The 19,476-nt window shown below is 42.6% G+C and overlaps 1 protein-coding gene and 1 long non-coding RNA gene across 2 annotated transcripts in view; one reads left to right on the top strand and one right to left on the bottom strand.

Moving 5' to 3' along the window:
- LOC144364991 (uncharacterized) overlaps positions 1–19,476 on the bottom strand; it is a 33,992-nt gene that overhangs the window by 7,284 nt on the left and 7,232 nt on the right. The window lies entirely within an intron of this gene.
- Ada2 (adenosine deaminase 2) overlaps positions 1–19,476 on the top strand; it is a 29,451-nt gene that overhangs the window by 7,045 nt on the left and 2,930 nt on the right. Inside the window, 3 exon segments of the mRNA XM_021720417.3 lie at positions 14,570–14,697; positions 16,554–16,644; positions 17,531–17,639. Of these exon segments, the coding sequence (XP_021576092.3) occupies positions 14,570–14,697; positions 16,554–16,644; positions 17,531–17,639 (328 nt within the window).

The following is a 19,476-nucleotide window of genomic DNA, read 5'->3' as shown; positions in this document are numbered from 1 at the left end:
ACTCTAGTGTATTCTGGAAGGTGAGGATGGGTCCCCTGAGCTGAAGGGTAAATGCAGGGAAGGGATTCTACCAGTGGGAGCAGCATAAATGAGGGTATAGGGTTGGAACTGTAGCTCAATGGCAGAGCGCTTGCCTAGCATGTTCAAGGCCCTGGGTTCTATCCCCAAAACCATAAAAGCAAAACAAATAACAAAGGTATAGATTCCATTGACATTTATTTGGAGTCTATTTGGAAGTATAAGGAGCTGGTCATGACTATGTCATAAGAACCTAGGGGTACTCATTGAAAATAAGACTGGGAGCCAGGTGTGGTAGAGCCTGTCTGTAATCCCAGCAACTCAGGAGGCTGGGGAAGGAAGATCACAAATTTAAAGCCAGGCTGAGCAACTTGGAGAGCTCTTGTCTCAAAATAAAAAAATAACAAGGCCTGGGGATGTAGCTCTGTGATGGAGTGCCCCTGGGTTCAATCCCTAATACTGCAAGCAAACAAACAGAAAAGAGTCCATTGGATTTGGAAATCAGCAGATCCTTGAGCAGTTTCAATGATGTGGTAAGAAAAGCCAATATCTGGGAGTGGAAAAATGAAATGCAGGTGATAAGTTGGAGCCAGATTTGGTTGATTAAATACCGTGACTATGTGACTGTGATTTGAGAGAAAGAAAGTTGAGGTAGCTAGACAGGAACACAGGATCCAAGAGATTTCTATTTAGGGTGAAAGAGACTTTGCACACAGAGGGAAGAAGCCTGGAGAAGTTAAAAATAGAAGTGAGAAAGAGCTGGGGATGTGACTTAGTGGTAGAACATGAGACTAGCATGTGCCCTCGATATTTTTCCCCATATTTTTTAATTGGTACATGATAGTCCTACGTAATGGTGGGATTCATGGTTATGTATTTGTATATGCACACAATTTAACAATATAATTTGTGTGCCCTGGACTTGATCCCCAGCACCAAAACCAAAACCTCATGTGAGGAAGAAAGTAAGAGATGTAATGTACCCAGGGGGACAAAAGAAGAGGTCGCCCCAGTGCCCAAGGAGTGAGACTATCCTTGAATCAGAGAAAGATCTGGAAGACTTGAAAGGCTGGTGTGGGATCGATGCAGGCATTGGAGGAATTGGAGGGCTTGCTGAGGGAGAAGACCCTTCTCTGTCTCTCCTGTGTTTTTATCATGGGTGTGGTAGGCACATCTACTGGATGAAGAAGGGCAGGAAGGGGAGAATGGTGGATGCCTCCTGGGAGACAGGATGAGTTACTGATCCCAGATTGTTAACATGAATAAGATTCCCTGGAGATGCTGAGGGCCAACCCAGGTTGGAGACAAGATTCTGTAGAAGTCCACACTAAAAAATCTGCCTTTAGAGTCTTGCATTTTGTCCAGAAGCAAAAGATGACTGAGATTTCGGGTATGTGAGATATCTGAATTTCAGACCTTAGAATTATAGACCTGAGCTGGGGGAAGCTGACATTCCAAGTCTAGGAGAGCAGCCCTATGTAAGCAAATACCACTAGGAAATTCTGTTGGTGAGTATAGTGAAGAGAGCTTTCCTGAGGATTTGTGGGGCAGTAGAAATAGGGTGTTGGCATGGGCAGGATTCCTGACAGTTCTAGCTGATAGACTCAGAGTTGAGCTGGTTTTAAAGGATTTCGGAGGCTTAGGGAAAGTGACCTTTGGATAGAGTCTCCTCTCTATCATCATTAGTTTTGAGGTGCCAGGAATTGAACCCAGGACCTGATGTATGCTAGAAAGTGCTCTACCACTCAGCTACACCCACACCCCAAGTCTCCTCTGGGTTGTATCCAAAGCAGTATGCTTTTTCATTCAAAGCCTTGGTGACTGTTCTTTGAACTCATGGAAGGGTCCACAGGGTGGCAGTATTGTGGTTTTGTTACCACATTCTATGGACTAGTTTAGGCTCAGAAATTTTATGATACGTGTACCCAGAAGTCACAGGGCTCCAGAGGCCTGATTCATGTGGACCAAATTCATAAGAGATGGATGTACAAATAAGAAATCAGAATGCTGTTTTCAGAGAAAACTGTCAAGCAGACCACACATTTATGCTTCCTAATCAGGAAATCCTCTCCTTAAAGCCAAAATTATAGTCAGAGCCCTGTCACTGGGTTCTGAGAATTTAAGGGATTCAATAACAGTGTTCTTAAAGTTTAAAAAAAGAATCTGATGAACCTTTATCCTAGGGGGGGAATAACTACTACAATAATTTGAATTATTATTATTATTATTATTATTATTTTAACTAAGGATTGAACCCAGCATGCTTTACCACTAAGCTACATCCCCAGTACTACTTCTTTTCTTTTTTTTGGTATCGGTGATTGAACCTGGGGTGCTTAACCACTGAGCCATATCCCCAGCCCTTTTTTTTTTTTTTTTTTTCTCACTAAGTTGCTTAGGGCTTTGCTAAATTGCTGAGCCTGGCTTTGAATTTGCAATCCTCCTGCCTCACCTCTGGGTGGGATTACAGGCATGCACCACAGTTGTTTTTTTTTTTGGTTGTTGTTGTTTGTTTGTTTTTGTTTTTAATTTTGAACTAGGGTCCCGCTAAATTGCCCAGGTTGACCTTGATGCCTCCTTCATCAGCCTCTTGAGCCCCTGGAATTACATAAATTGACTAGTACATTGTATTTGCCTGTATCCATATACATATATAAAATGCAACAAACGTTTATAGAAACACTGTAATGTTCAGTGGCTGATGTTTATTATTTCTTTTTTCTTCTTTTTTTTTTTTTTTTTTTTTGGTACCAGGGATTGAACTTGGGGGCACTTAACCACAGAGCCACATCTCTGGCCCTATTTTTTGTATTTTATTTAGAGAAGAGTCTCACTGAAGTGCTAAGTGCCTCACTATTGCTGAGGCTGACTTTGAACTCCTGATACTCCTGCCTCAGCCTCCCGAGCTGCTAGGTTTACAGGTGTGAGCCACCACACCCGGCTTGTATTTTAAAAGATATGATTAGGGTTCATAAATTGACTTTTATTCCATTTTGAGTTAGTGTTCTAGGACACTAGACAATGAAGGATACACCTGCCCCCAAGAACCAGTGGTTGGAATTTTTAAAATGTTTTAATTTGTTTTAATTAGTTATACATGACAGTAAAATGCATTTATATACTTTGATATATCATACATGGATGGGATATAATTTCTCATTTTTCTGAGTGTACATGTTGTAGAATCATATTAGTCATGCAGTCACATATATACATAAAGTAATAATGTCTGTTTCGTTCTACTATCCTTCCTATTCCCACATCCCCTCCCTTCTCCTTCACTTCCTCTACCTAATCTAAGGTAATGCTATTCTTCTTTAGTGTCTCCCCCCATTGTGAATTAGCATCCCCATATTAGAGAAAATATTTGGCCTTTGGTTTTTGGGGATTGGCTTATTTTGTTTAGGATTATAATATTCTCCAACTCCATCCATTTACCTGCAAATGCCATAATTTCATTCTTCTTTAAAACTGAGTAATATTCCATTGAATATACATATCACAAATTCTTTATCCATTCATCTATTGAAGGATACCTTGATTGGTCAGTTATTGGAATTTGAGGGTCGCATCTCCCTTTCCCTTAATTGGAGGCAATTATTTAATTAATTAAGTCTCAATTTTCATTTTTATGTGCATCCTGGGTTGACTTCTCCTTTTCTTTTGATTTGTTAATGTTCTCAGTAAGGTTTGAGGAAGGTGAGCTCTGGAGAGTCCCTTCTCCCTATTTGGGTCTCTTGTTTGTTTTATAGTTCTATTCTCTGGATGCAGATTTTTATTTGTTTTGAGACTTCCTGGTTTTTGTTTGTTTTTGTGATACTAGGGATTGAAACTGTGGCCTGGCATATATTATTTAAGTGCTCTACCACTGAGCTCTATTTCTGAATTCTTGAAAAAAGCAGAGTAGATAAGAACCAGGCACAAATAATGCTTTTTTTTTTTTTTTTTTTTTAGTACTGGGGACTGAACTGAGGGCTCTCTACCACTGAGCTACTACATTCCCAGCCAGATTTTTTAAGTTTTTAATACAGGGTTTCACTATGTTGCCAAAGCTGGTCTTGGACTTGCAAACCTCCTGCCTCAGTCTCCGGAATCACTAGGATTACAGGTATGCACCAGAGCACTGAGCAAAAATAATTCTCTGGGGTTGATTCATCTTCTCAAGAAAAGGATTTCTGGTGACATATGCCTATAAGCCCAGTGACTTGGGAGGCTGAGGCACAAGAATCACAAGGTTCAAAACCAACCTGGGCAATTTAGGAAGAGCTTGTCTCAAAATAAAGTAAAAAAAGGCTGGGAACATAACTCTACTGGGGTAGAGCATTTGTCTAGCTTGCATAAAGCCCTGGGTTCAATTCCTAGTACTGCCTAAAAAGAGCCAAAAAAAAAAAAAAAAAAAAAGAAAGAAAGAAATTCTGAGAGATGAATTGGCATTGGGGCTGGCCTAGGTATATGGAAGAAACTGCACTTCAAAGAAGAGTTGATTCCCATGCTTGGAAACTCTCCTCTCTCCTTGCAGGGTCTCCTCTCCATCTAGGTCCTTCATTTTCTCTGGGCACAGTGCTTTTACCTACTTCTGAGACTGTCACATTTGACTTCTCCCTCCTTAGCCTCCCCGTAATGTTTATGTCCAGCATCCTATCGGTGTCTTCTTATTTATGTCATAACATGTAAGCCAGTTTCTTAACTTGATTGTGACTTATCTCAGACTGGCTAATGCCTGGTATATTCAGCAGGTAGCAAGTGAGATATGTGTGCTTGTTCTTGGTGTCCTCAAATTTTGCAATACAGGGGCTGTGTGTGGCTCAGTGGTAGAGCACAGCGCCTGCTTAGTATGCTATCGAAATTGGATTGGAGGATTTCAATCCCTAACATCACAAAAAAGCAAAACTCCAACCAAAAAAACCTACATATGAATAATTTGAAAATGCTGCCTAAATTCTGTTTTTAGACCCTGACCTCTAGGATCCTAATTCTGTGCTGCCTGGTAGGGTGAGGAAGCTGCAAAGTTAACTAGCTCCCTCCTGGTGATTCTAATGCAGATGGCCTGATTCAGACCACATTTTGAGAAAGAATAGGGCAACTTGGCCTTTACCAAGCATTTATTTTACCTGCAACATCTTATTTGAGCCTTGCAACCCAGTTTTGGAGAAGATGGTAATTCATTTTACAGATGTGGAAACTGAGGCACAGAAAGGTCAAAGAACTTGATTACGGTCACATTAGTTGTCAGGAGTGACCAGATAGAAGCCAGGGCTCCTAAATTTAAATGCTATCCTCATTGTGTCAGGCTCTAGGATCATCATGGCAGCCTAAGAGAGCATCTGGTTTCAGTGTTAGGACTTTCTAGGATGGGCTGAGCTGATGCTTGACCTAGACTGGAACTGGCCCCTGGAGGGGAGTAGCTTCCTGTGATGCAACTCCTGACAGCCTTCTTGGTGTGGGGCCTGGAGAGAGAGACGTTAACACTTGCAGAAGCTGAGGGAAGCAGAGAGGGAGAAATTGGCTGAGAGGGTATGGGCCTTGGTTTGGTTGAAGGCTGTTACTTTTATGGTGAGCAAGATAGGTGTGTTTTGGGGGGATGCTGAGAAATTAGATTGGAGGGCCAGAGAGAAATGTCAGAGTAATGGTTTTCCTGTTCCATCCTCCCCACACCTTCTGTGGTGAGTTATTTCTACTTCCTGAGCCAGTGGTGGAGAGCGATGGGGGCAGGCCTGGCTCCCATCTTCTCTCCTTGCTCTGCCCAGTCCCCAGCAGCCCCTGGCCAGCCTTTCCAGAAGGTGGAGGGAGGGCTGCTGGGATTTCAGCTTCTTGTTGAGGCTGAGGGGGATGGGATTTGGCCGTTTATTCTAGCCTGACCCAGGAACAAAGGCCTCTTGCAATGGAGGGTCCAGGCCTTAATGCCCCCCCCCATTAGCCAGAGTAAGGGGGGTGGGGGGGCATCCACACATTAACAACTAAAAACAGTCTGCACTGGAATTCTTTTGCTAAGCTTCGTTACCTCCCCCTTCTAGGTCGCGGGCTGATTCAGGGCCAGGGGATGATGTTGATGGACTATCCTGGCTGCTGGGCTCCCATTGTGTTACTAATGCTTGATAACAAAGGCTACTTGCCTCTAGCAACAGTCGCTGGGCGGGTCTTATCTTCTGGGCTCCAGTCCCTGCCCCCACAGCCAGAATCTGAGGCCCAGATTGGGTCCCGTGGAGCTCTTGGAAGATCAAGAAACTACCAACAGGCAACTGCCCTTCTCTTCTGATGGGAGAGTTTAGGAGAGAGACATGGCAGTGGCCAGAGAACCCATGGTGGTCCTTCCCAGACATTTTCTTTTTTTGGTAGTGCTGGGGATTGAACCCAGGGCCTGGTGAATGCTGGGCAAGCACTCTACCAATTGAGCTATCTCCTCAGGCCCCCAGACATTTTCTCGACTATCACTTATGTAACAAGCCCCAGTAATGCCCCCAGTCTTGTGCTTTTCTTGGATTCTTAGCAAAAACTCTTCACTGAAAACTCTACCTGGTTCCCCACACTGAACAATGTGTCCCATTATTGATGTCACCAATGTCATGAATATTTCCTCTATTAGCTGCTCCCCTCTATAATTGTGCTACTTACTTATCTGTGAAATTCAAGAAAAAGTAGGTCAAGCTGAACATTATATATGTATTGCCTGAGAAGGTGAGGGGGAAAAAACAGGTTGTAACGGTCCCTGCCCACAGATACTCGGGTTTGATTGGCTGGAGTGGAACTCAGACATTTCCCCCTCCTTGGGTATTACCCATGTGTCCCCAAGGGTGAGACTTTGTTCTCTCTCTCTCTCTCTTTTTTTTTTTTTTTTTGTGGTGCTGGCGGATCGAAGGCAAGCACTCTACCAACTGAGCTATATCCCCAACTCCCAAGGGTGAGACTTTGAGACCCCCTAGACTATCACTAGAATAATAGTGACAGTTCCATAATTTTTCAATTCTTTAATTAAACTGTAGATAAAAACTGGGACTGATGGTAGAGTGCTTACCTAGCATGCCTGAGTCCCTGAGTTTCATCACTACCAGCATAAAAAAAAAAAAAAAAAAACCACCCCAAACTGCTATATCCAGGTAATATGGTTGAATATGGCTATGGGACACTGAGTGGCACACCCCTGTAATCCCAGCAACGCAGGAAGCTGAAGCTGGAGGATCACAAATCTGAGGCCAGGTTCAGCAACTTAGCAAGCCCTATCTCAAAATAAAAAATAATAAAGATCTAGTAGCTCAGGGATAGAGTGCTCCTGGGCTCAATACCCAATTTTCTTTTTTTTTCTTTCTTTTTTTTTTTAAGAGAGAGGGAGAGAGAGAATTTTAATATTTATTTTTTAGTATTTGGCGGACACAACATCTTCGTTTGTATGTGGTGCTGAGGATCAAACCCGGGCCGCACGCATGCCAGGCGAGCGCGCTACCGCTTGAGCCACATCCCCAGCCCAATACCCAATTTTCAAAACAAAACAAAAACAGTACAGTGAACTTATCTCCAAACAATTGGTGGAGAAGGTCCTGGAGATTGAACCTGGGGCCTTGCAAATGCTGTGCATATGATCTACTGCAGAGCTACACCCCCACCCCCCCTATGAGTAGCACAGTAGCTTTCTGTATGACTTTGTCTTAAGATAAAAGATTGACACTGCCTACTTCTACTTAGAAACAGTAAAATTCTTAGATATTAACTCATCTTCCCAGAATAACTACAGGTTTACAGTGTTTTTCTAGATCTGGTGATAAGATTTATAATCATGAAAACATTATTATCAAATAGTTATAATTTCTCCCAGCTACTTGGGAGGTTGAGGCAGGAGGATAAGCAAGTTCAATGGCAGCCTCAGCAACTTAGCAAGATCCTATCTCAAAATAAAAAATAATAAAAGTCTGGGAGTATACCTCAGTGGCACAGCTCCCTTGGGTTAAATCCTCTCTACCACCAAAAAAAAAAAAAAAAAGTTATTATTTCTGAATGCTTTACAAATATTAACTCACAAACATTGATCTTACAATAATCCTCTCAGGCATGACTGACTGAATTCAGATTCTCCCTTGGGAACCTGAATCCAGAAGGCCCACCAGAAGCCTCCAATCTGCTGAGTCCTTCTTCAGATGCCTGCCTTCAGGAGCAGAGTCAATCCACATTGGCTGTGTGGCAGTGAGGAGTGGCAGGTCTCCCCATCCAGAGGACCTCCCTCTCCTTGCAGGGTATTGGGTCCAAGGCACGCCTGTCAAACCTGCAATTTCTGTGCCAGAGGTCAGGGCTACAGAGGTACAGGGCCCTGGCAACCCTAGAGGAGATTGACTGGGGCAGCAGGAAACTTAAGAAAATGCTCTGAAAGGTGTTTCAGCATCTGCAACCCAGGGAGCCACATCCTGCCTTCTTGGACTCTGTGCTGTAGGAACAAGCATTGTGCATGGAATCTGGGAAGGTAGGGGTCCCAGCTTCTCCAGTGATAAGCGCAGGAGTGTCAGGATGGATGATTTGGAACCACTACCATTTCAAGTCCCTGTCAGGCTCCTGGTTGCATCATTTGCTTATCTCTGCATACTTGATTAATAATTGTCATTTTTTTCTTTCTTTTGCCTCCCATCTATTCTGCTAGCACAGCCCCTCCCTGTACTCCTCCAGCATTCATCTGTTCATCCATTCCCTAAGACATGTGCAAGGCGGCACTCTACCGCTGAGCCACAACCCCAGCCCTAGGCTTTTAATTTTTTATTTTGAGAGAGGATCTTGCTAAATTGCTTAAAGCCTCACCAAATTTCTGGGGTTGTCTTTGAACTTGCAATCCTCCTGCCTCAGCTTACTGAATCAATGGAATTATATGCATGTGTCACTGCACCTGGTGGGGTGTGCCCTTGAAAAGGATTGTGGAGCACTAGTCACTTTTTGTTTTCTTCCTGGCTACCAGGAGCTTCCTCCGTCCTGAGCTCTTGCCATGACTCACCAGGGAATTTGAGAAGGTTGAAGTCCCAGCTTCTCCAGTGATAAACACTGTATGATAAGGGACCCACCACAGTCCCAGAAGCAAAAAGGAAGAGACCATGAGCTGAAATCTCCAAAATTGTGATCCCAAACAAACCTTTCTTTTCTTTTCTCTCTCCTGCTCCACTACTGGGGATTTAACCCTGGTGCATTTTACCACTGAGCTGCATCCCCAGACCTTTTTTATATTTTATTTAGAGACAGGATCTCACAAAGTTGCTGAGAGCCTTGCAAAATTGCTGAGGCTGGCCCTGAACTTGCAATCCTCCTACCTCAAACTCCCAAATTGCTGGGATTACAGGCATGCACCACTGTGTCTGGCAGTCTTTCATCTCAGGTTTTCATTATTATCTCAGGTATTTGTTATGGTAGCACGAAAGTAGTAGACTAGGGCTTGGTAATTTTAAATTTCCTGTGGCCAGTATTCTTAAGATAATATTGATTTATGAAGTACTAACTTGAATGCTGTAGGAGAGAAGGTGGGCTGATTAAAACTACATGAACTTCACCCTCAGGAGTTTCTAATCCAGTTGGGGTTCATGGGCAGGTGGCTCAGATAATGTCAGAGCCGTGAAGGCATAGGACAAAATTCTATTCTTCCCTGCTGCAAACCAGCTGGGAGATGTTAAGATGACTTTAAGTCACAATTTTGAGTTGGGTTATGGTTCTCAAACTTTCTGGCTCCAGAACCACTTTACATTCTTAAAACATTTTAAGGATCTTAGAAAAGTTCGATTTGTGTGGATTATATCTGTTGTTATAATCTATATTAGATATTAAAATTTGAGAAAATCTTCAAAAATTCAAGACTGCACAAGCACAGGAGACATTACCTCTTAGAATGATATCATCACACCTGATGCAATTTCAGGAAAATTCTACTGTACTTTCATGAGAGAATGACAATGAAAAAGATAGATAACATCTTAAAATTACTATGAAAAGAGGGTTGTAGGGCTGGGGATGTGGCTCAGTGGTTGAAAGAATCAGCCCTTACATATTATTTCACTCTACAGTCTCTGCAAAAACTCCTACCTCTTGTCTTGACCCTCAACTGCCCATGAACCCCTTGGCAGAGTTTCGACCTAGCCAAGCAACAGGGAAGGGTAGGAGCTGCAGGGAATGAACACTCCCGCTGCCCAGTTCTCACAGCAGCCGGGCTACCCAGGAGATTTCAGCTGCCATTTAATACCAGCCTTCCAAGTGGACATTGTAGGGACCCTTTGTTTCTGCAGTGCTGTGGGTGAAACTGGGCTTCATGCATGCTAGCCAAGTGCTCTACCACTAAATTACCCCACCTCCCACCCCAGGGAGTTTCCTTATAAACTTTTCCATTATGCAGTTCTTCTGCATTTTTTTTTTCTTTGTCTTACTCATACCCTTTTCTTACTGTGCCCTAACCATGTCATAGTTGGTCTTCCCAGTGGCTGGCTCTACCAGGAGGTAGGAAGTAGTAGGGAGGATAGGGGCTGGTTAGTGGGGAGATGACATGAATTTTAGGATTATAATTTCTGGCCTGTATCCCCTCTTCAGCAGACCTGTTCTTCATTCATCACAACCCTCTGTCCTTGTTGAGCACCCACACCATCTGCCAGGCACTGTTCTGGGTGTGGCATAGGCATACCCCTCAGCCTCAGGGCATCCAAGGGTGTTATCCCAGTGGGGTTAGGACTATTCATATAGCAATAAAGAACGAGTCAGAGGCCATAGGAGACATTGGACAAGCCAGGCACTGTGGCACAATCCTGTAATCCCAGCAACTCAAGAGGCTGAGGCAGAAGGATTGCAAGTTCAAGCCTCAGCAATTTAGTGAGGCCCTGTCTCGAAATAAAAAATAAAAAGGGCTGGAATGTAGCTCAGTGGTCAAGAAAAGGTGTTTTAGTCAGCTTTTTTACTGCTGGAACTAAAAGACATAATAAGAACAATTTTTAAAATTTTTCAATTTGTTTTCATTAGTTATACATGACAGTAGAATGCATTCATGCACTTTGATATATCATACATAGATGGGATATAATTTCCCATTCCTCTGAGTGTATATGTTACAGAATCATATTGGTCATATATATATATATATATATATATATATACATATACATACATACAATATTATGTCTGTTTCATTGTACTATCTTTCCTATCCCCATATTCCCTCCCCTTCCCTCCTATCACTTCCCTCTACCTAATCTAAGGTAACACTATTCTTCCTTAGTGCCCCCCTGCCTTATTTTGAATTAGCATCTGCATATTAGAGGAAACATTAGGCCTTTGGTTTTGTGGGATTGGCTTATTTTGCTTAGCATGATATTCTCCAAATCCCATCATTTACTGGCAAATATCATAATTTTACTCTTCTTTAAAGCTGAGTATTATTCCATTGAGTATATATACCACATTTTCTTTGTCCATTCACCTATTGAGGGACACTTAGGTTGGTTCCATAGTCTAGCTATTGTGAATTGAGCTGCTATAAACATTGATGTGGCTGTGTCACTATAGTATGCTGATTTTAAGTTCTTTGGGTATAAACCAAGGAGTGGGATAGCTGGGTCAGATTGTGGCTCCATTGCCAATTTTCTAAGGACTCTCTATACTATTTTCCATAGTAACAGACTGCACCAATTTGCAGTCCCACCAACAATGTACCTTTCTCATCACATCCTCACCAACATTTATAGTTGCATGTATTCTTTTTTTTTTTTTAAGTTGTAGATGGACACAATACCTTTATTTTATTTGTTTATTTTTATGTGGTGTCAGGGATCGAACCCAGTACCTCATGCGTGCTAGGCAAGCCCTCTACTACTGAGCCACAACCCTGGCCCCAGTTGCCTGTATGCTTGATTATTGCCATTCTGACAGGAGTGAGATGAAATCTGAGAGTAGTTTTGATTTGCATTTCTCTAATTGCTAGAGATGATGAACATTTTTTCATATATTTGTTGATCAATTGTATTTCCTCTTCGGTGAAGTGTCTGTCCAGTTCCTTAGCCCATTTATTGACTGGGTTATTTGTTTTTTGGTGTTAAGTTTTTTGAGTTCTTTATATATCCTAGAGATTAATGCTTTATCAGAAGTACATGTGATAAAGATTTTCTCCCAATCTGTAGGCTCTCTCCTCACTTTATTAATTGTTTCCTTTGCTGAGAAGAAGCTTTTTAATTTGAATCCATCTCATTTTTTAATTCTTGATTTTACTTTTTGCGCTTTAGGAGTCTTGTTAAGGAAGTCAGATCCTAGGCTGATGTGGTGAAGATAGGGGCCTATTTTTTTGTTCTATTAGGTACAGGGTCTCAGTTCTAGTGCCTAAGTCTTCAATCTACTTTGAGTTGATTTTTGTGCACGGTGAGAGAGAGACATTTAATTTCACTTTGCTACATATGGATTTCCAGTTTTGCCAGCACCATTTGTTGAATAGGCTATATTTTCTCCAGTGAATGTTTTTGGCACCTTTTTCTACTATGACAAAACCATATTTATGTGGGTTTGTCTCTGTATCCTCTATTCTGTACCATTGATCTACAAGTCTATTTTGGTGTCAATATCATGCCGTTTTTGTTACTATATCTCTGTAGTATAATTTAAGGTCTGGTATTGTGATGCCTCCTGCTTCACTTTTCTTGCTTAGGATTGCTTTAGCTATTCTGGGTCTCTTATTTTTCCAAATAAATTTTATGATTGCTTTTTCTATTTTTTGAAGAATGTCATTGGGATTTTAATAGATCTGTATAATACTTTTGGTAGTATGGCCATTTTGGTAATATTAATTTTGCCTATTCAGGAGCATGGGAGATCTTTCCATCTTCTGAGGTTTCCTTCAATTTCTTTCTTTAGTGTTCTGTAGTTTTCATTGTAGAGATCTTTCATCTCTTTTGTTAGATTGAGTTCTTTTGTTTTTTTGAGGCTATTTTGAATGGAGTTGTTTTCCTAATTTCTCTTTCAGTGGATTCATTGTTGATGTATAGGAATGCGTTTGATTTATGGGTGTTGATTTTATATCCTGCTGCTTTGCTGAATTCATTTATTAGTTCTGGAAGTTTTCTGGTGGAATTTTTGTATCTTCTAGATATAGAATCATGTCATCAGCAAATAGTGATAGTTTGAGTTCTTCTTTACCTATTTGTATCCCTTTAATTTCTTTCCTTTGTCTAATTACTCCGGCTAGAGTTTCAAGGATGATGTTGAATAGAAGTGGTGAAAGAGGACATCCTTGTCTTGTTCCAGTTTTTAGTGGTAATGCTTTAAGTTTTTCAACATTTAGAATGATGTTGGTCTTGGGTTTAGGATATATAGCTTTTACAATGTTGAGGTATGTTTTTACTATCCCTAGTTTTTCTAATGTTTTGAACATAAAGATGTGCTGTATTTTGTCAAATGTTTTTTCTGCATTAAGATGATCATGATTCTTGTTTTTACAAGTCCATTAATATGATAAATTATGTTTATTGATTTCTGTATGTTGAACCAATGCTGCACCTCTGGGATGAATCCCACTTGATTGTGGTGCACTATCTTTTTAATATGTTTTGTATGCGATTTGCCAGAATTTTATTGAGAATTTTTGCATCTATGTTCATCAGGGATATTGGTCTGAAGTTTTCTTTCCTTGATGTGTCTTTGTCTGGTTTTGGTATCAGAGTGATATTATTCCAAACTCATTAAGTTTGGAAGGATTCCCTCCTTTTCTATTTTGTAGAATACTTTGAGGAGTATTGGTGTTAATTCATCTTTAAAAGTCTTGTAGAACTTGACTAAGAATCCATCTGGTCCTGGGCTTTTCTTGGTTGGTAGATTTTTGATGGCATTTTCTATTTCATTACTTGAAATTGATCTATTTAAATCATGTATCACCTCCTCATTCAGTTTGGATAAGTGATATATATCTCTAGAAATTTGTCGATGTCTTCAATATTTTCTATTTTATTAGCGTATAAGTTTTCAAAATAGTTTCTAATTATCTTCTGTATTTCAGATGTACCAGTTGTGATATTTCCTTCATCATTTTGTATTTTAGTAATTTGAGTTTTCTCTCTTTTTCTCTTCGTTAGCATGGCCAATAATAACAATTTAAGGAGAAAAAGTTTATTTGGGGGCTCATGTTTCAAGCAGTCTCAGTCCATAGTCAACTGGCTCCATTTCTTAAGGACTCAATGGGAGGCTGAACATCATGGTGGAAGAGTGTGGTAGAGAAAGTGGCTCAAGACATGAAGATCAGGAAGGAGAGAGACTCCATCCTCCACATACAAAATATTTATACCCCAAAGGCATACCTCCAATGCCTACCTCTTCTAGCCTGCTTAGTTACTACTCAGTGAATCCCTATCAGGGGATTAATTGACAGATTGGTTTAAGGCTCTCATCACCCAATCATTTCTCTGCTAAACCTTCTTGCATTGTCTACACACGAGCTTTTGGGGGACACCATACATCTAAACCATAACAAAAGGAACACATAGTACAATCCAGTTTTAGAGATGACAGGTGGTTGGGAATGAAGTTTTGCTCTGCACCCCTCTGATGTCTACTTGGAACCATGTTTTGTTCACAGGTATATGAACTGAATGGGGAGATCCACGACCAGTTGTGGGTAGTGAGGGCTTACCAAGAAGTAGCTGACGAGTTTAAAAGGACTCATCCTGAATTTATGGGATTCAGACTCATTTTTTCGGATTACAGGTGAGAGAATATGGCTGACGCTGCTAGAGTTGGGAGAACAGGATAGAGGCACTGTGCTGGGAGGGGAGCAGAGAGGAGGAGTAAAGTTGGAGGCTGGGGATCATCAACCCAGTGACTGATGCCACAGGGCTGTGGGTTTGATGTGTGCATTTCTTTTTTTGTGTGTGTGAGTGCAGAAGTGAAGATCTACTTTGAAATCCCTCTAGTTTGGGTCTTCACAAACAAACTGAAATGAAAAACTGTGGCATTTTTCCAGATAATTCTAAACTGAGGCCACACTGGCCAGGGTGATGATAGGTATAATATTTTTGCCTGAATGTTAGGATAATTGGCCCACATTTTTGCTTCCATTTGTTTGTTTGTTTTGGTACCAGGGATTGAACCCAGGTGTGCTTAACCACTAAGCCACATCCCCAGCCCTTTTTTTATATTTTTATTTAGAGACAAGGTCTTGCTGAGTTGCTTAGGGCCTCAGTAAATTGCTAAGGTTGGCTTTGAACTTGGATCCTCCTGCCTCAGCCTCCGGAGCCACTGGGATCACAGGTGTGTGACACCACACTCAGTCTTTTTTTTCCATTTATTGCTGGGGTTTTGCCTAATGTTAGCTGCCTGCTGTGGGTGGCCATGTATGAGGTCTTGATAGGTCACAGGCCCTGTGTGACACTGGCTCAGGTCTGTATGTGGAGACCCCACAATGGCCATGTGTGCATGATCTAGGGGGACAGTGAAGAAAAACCCACTGCTTCCCCAGTCGTACGTGGAATGCTTTGTAGCTTAATTTTGCCGAATGAAGAGCTCTGCCCTTAAATTGAAGAGCAGCTGATCTTCTGTGGTGTGACCTGTCCCTAGCCAGAACCATGCAGAAGGCAGGCAAGCAGATGTCACTCTGAGTCAGGGCAGGGTAAGGGGTACCAGTGGGATTGGGCAGGCAGTTCTCCATCTGCTCCACCCACCCATGAGGCTGGGCTGTGGAGAGCCATCAGACTTACTAAAAGCCAACTCCCCAGTCCTGTCCCCAAGTTCTCCTCTTTCCTGTTGGGAACTGCAGGAGCTGAGCCCCTTGCCTGTGTGCTAGTCCTTCCCCCAACCCCAAGAAGAAACTCATAGGATGAACCAACATGATTGCTCCTTGACACCAGTGGTCCCCTCCCAGGGCCAGTGGTAGGAGGGGGTGAGGGCTGAGGGTCAGTGCCCTCCACGTTCCATTAGGCTCTGCAAGACGCCATGGATGGGAGTTAGGCAGGCCTTCTTACCACCCACAGGACAGAGGATTAGAACAAGTGACCCCGTAGCTGGGCAGAGACCTTTGTGCCATTGTGACTATACCAGCCTTTTGTCACTTAGCACTTTTGTTGTGTGTCTGCTTGCCTCACCTGGCCCATGGACTTGAAGGGAGAAGGTACAGAGGGAAGTGAGACACCTTGGGTAGATGCTTTCTGGAGTGCCCAGGGTTTTGCTGACTTAATCAGCAAATGGCCAAATGGTGACCTGGTCCAGTTCCTCCATCAGGGATTTGGGTGGATTGTGGCATTTTGCAGGCGTCCAGTGGACAAAGGACCTCCACGTTTCATGGCCCACCCTGCAGGGATGTAGAGCGTACCTGGAACAGGCCCAATTTTGCCTCATGCAAACAAATGAAATTTTCCCCATGGGTCTCCTTATCCACCTACTTCTCAGAGGCTGTGGGTCTCCCTGGAGCCAACAGGGCTCCTGGTCAGGAATGATTTGGTTGGGCTGGGGTCATGTGTGTGGTTTTGTCAGGGGCTGCTGAATACTTTGACCTAAGCAAGCTCCAGGCAATGATTCTGTTCATGCTGCCATCTCCCAGCTTCTCTCTGTCTCTCTCTCTCTCTCAGGACCAAAAGCTTGGCTCTCATTGCACATTCTGTCCGAACTGCCATCAGACTTCGAGAAGTATTCCCTGACATCATAGCAGGGTTTAACCTGGTAACCAATTCTGTGCAGAGAAGCGGGGAGTGTGGGGTTGCCTGTGGCAGGCCAAGTAGGCTGTTCTTTGTAAAGGGGACACCTTGTACAGAGCAGTGCTCACCAACACCCTGGGGCTGTGGCTGCTGACCCAGCAGAGCTGGCAGGGTTTAGCACTGACCCTCTCTCAGAGGCTGTGGGTGATGGCAGCCATGGGAGAAAAGAAAGCAGAAAAGCCACATGGCTAAAAAAGAAAGTTCTAGAATAAGAAAGGAATTCAGGGAGTTTGGACAACTATGGGCTTGTTCTACATTCCCCTACCTTCCACCCTTTTATTTAGACCAGTGGTTCACCTCTGCTGGGTTTTTACAAGGGTCACCTCCTATTATAGTACACAGAAGGGAGGAATTTGAGATGGGGCTAGTAGCCCTGGGCAAGTTCTCCAGGATGGTGGGGCACAGTGGCCCATGCCTGTAATCCCATTGGCTCAGGAGGCTGAGGCAGGAGGATCACGAGTTCAAAACCAGCCTCAACAATTTAGTGAGGCACTCAGCAACTCAGTGAGATACTGTCTCTAAATAAAATATAAAAAAAAGGTCTGGGGATATTCTTTGGTTGAGAACCTGTGGGTTCAATCCTCAGTTCCAAAAAAAGAAAAAAGAAAAAAAAAATTCTCCAGGATGTGGAATTTGTCCCTTCCATCTCCCTGCCTCAGCCTCTGGAGTTGCTGGGATTACAGGTGTGCACCACCAGCCTGGCCCTACCAGTCATCCTTAAGATGTTGTATGACTTAGGTCTCAAGAAGCAGTGGCAGGGTAAGAGGAAGACTGTTCCTAGGCTGCAGTGTATACTGCCAGCAAAGTCAGTCCTGTGCCAAGCCACATGTCCCCTCATGTCTGTCCTGCAGGTGGGGCGTGAAGACACCGGCTACAGTTTATATCACTACAAGGAGGCTCTGATGATTCCAGTCACATATGGTGTTCAACTACCTTACTTCTTCCACGCTGGGGAGACAGGTGAGCTGTAGTGAACACCAGCAGGGAAGAGAGGAGGTGGTCAACAGGAGAGACCCTCATCAGCTCTTGGGGTCCTGTGGCATGCAGGGGCATCATCTCTATGCCTTGTGGCATAGGCCACAGGCACTGTCAGACCCTTGCCCATTTTCATAATCCTGACAGCTGACTGGAAAGGGGATAAAGTACTCAATGACAATATATTATCAGGTACTTTATGTATATTATTTCTATTTCTCACCCCAATCTTCCTGGGAAGTGTTTCTATTTTTACTTTATAGACTAGTGTTACTGGTCCATAGTTAAAAGAGTTGGTGAGTGCTGGGCATGGTGGCCCACACCTATAATCCCAGCGGCTTGAGAGGTGGAGGCAGGAGGATTGCTAGTTCAAAGCCAGCCTTGGCAATATCAGGGAGGCCCTAAGCAACTTAGAGAGACCTTATGTCTAAATAAAATATAAAAAAGGGCTGGTGGGCTGGGGTTGTGGCTGAGCAGTAGAGTACTCACCTAGCACATGTGAGGCCCTGGGTTTGAGTCTCAGCACCACATAAAATAAATAAAGAAAATAAATGTATTGTGTCCAACTACAACTAAAAAATAAATATTAAAAAAAAAAGAAAAAGGCTGGGGATGTGGCTTAGAGGTTAAGCACCTCTGGGTTCAATCCCCAGTACCAACCAACAAACTCCCACCCAGACCAGCATTAGGACTGTCCTAGCTGCCAGGAAGGATGGGAGTCTGGATCTGTCATTTCACCCTGCAAAGAGGACCATGGCAGCAAGGAGAGTGCAGTGGGCATGGTTGGGGAGGAGGCTGCAGGAGCATCTGCTCTGGCTTTGTTAGTGGTGGCCATTGGAGTCTAGCAGTTGATGATGTCTCATGAACACCATTAAATCGATAAAGGATCCAGGCACAGTGGTGCACACCTGTAATCCCAGCGACTCAGGAGGCTGAAACAGGAAGATTGCAAGTTCCAGGCCAGCCTTAGCAAATTAGTGAGGCCCTCCACATTTAGTCAAACCTTCTCTCGAAATAAAAAATGAAAAGAGTTGGGAATGTAGCTCAGTGCAGGCACCCCTGGGTTAATCCCCAGTACTCACACACATACACACACACACACACACACACACACACACACACACACGAATATCTCTAAGTAAATAAATAAAATAAATGGATAAAATTTAAAAAGGGAAGAGGGGCAGAGGTTGTGGCTCAGTGGCAGAGGCCCTGGGTTCGACCCCCAGCACCACATAAAAATAAATAAACAAACAAACAAACAAACAAATAAATAAAGATATTGTGTCCAACTACAACTAAAAAATAAATATTAAAAGAAAAAGAAAAAAAAGGGATGAGGATGTAGCTCAGTAGTAGACACACACATACATACACAATCTACAGAAGAAAATAAATGCATATAGATAATTATACTGACATTATAAATAAAGAGTGTTCAGTATATTGTTGTAAAGATCATAAAGATCATTGTTGTAAGGGTTTTGCTACATATTAGTTGAACATCCTTGATCAATTTATAAAACCTATATAAGGGGCTAGGGGTGTAGCTCAGAGGTAGAGCACTTGACTAGCATGCATGAGGCCCTGGTTTCAATCCCTAGCACCACAAAAAGCACCCAAACAATAACAACAACAGAAACCTATGCAACTTTCAACTTTCTCATCTGGTTAGTAAATAAAATAATATAGTAAGAGAGAGAACAGGCATACCATACCTCCCTTTAGCATAGTTACAAGAAAAATATATGGTGTGTATGTTAATTTCTCCTTGTTGCCTGGGAGAGTTGGAGTGTTTACCTGTAGATGATCTATGGGTCAG

Source organism: Ictidomys tridecemlineatus, chromosome 6 (genome assembly GCF_052094955.1).
Source record: "Ictidomys tridecemlineatus isolate mIctTri1 chromosome 6, mIctTri1.hap1, whole genome shotgun sequence".
Classification (NCBI taxonomy): domain Eukaryota; kingdom Metazoa; phylum Chordata; class Mammalia; order Rodentia; family Sciuridae; genus Ictidomys; species Ictidomys tridecemlineatus.
Note: the sequence above shows the minus strand (reverse complement) of the source record. Positions and strands in the feature narration are given on the sequence as shown.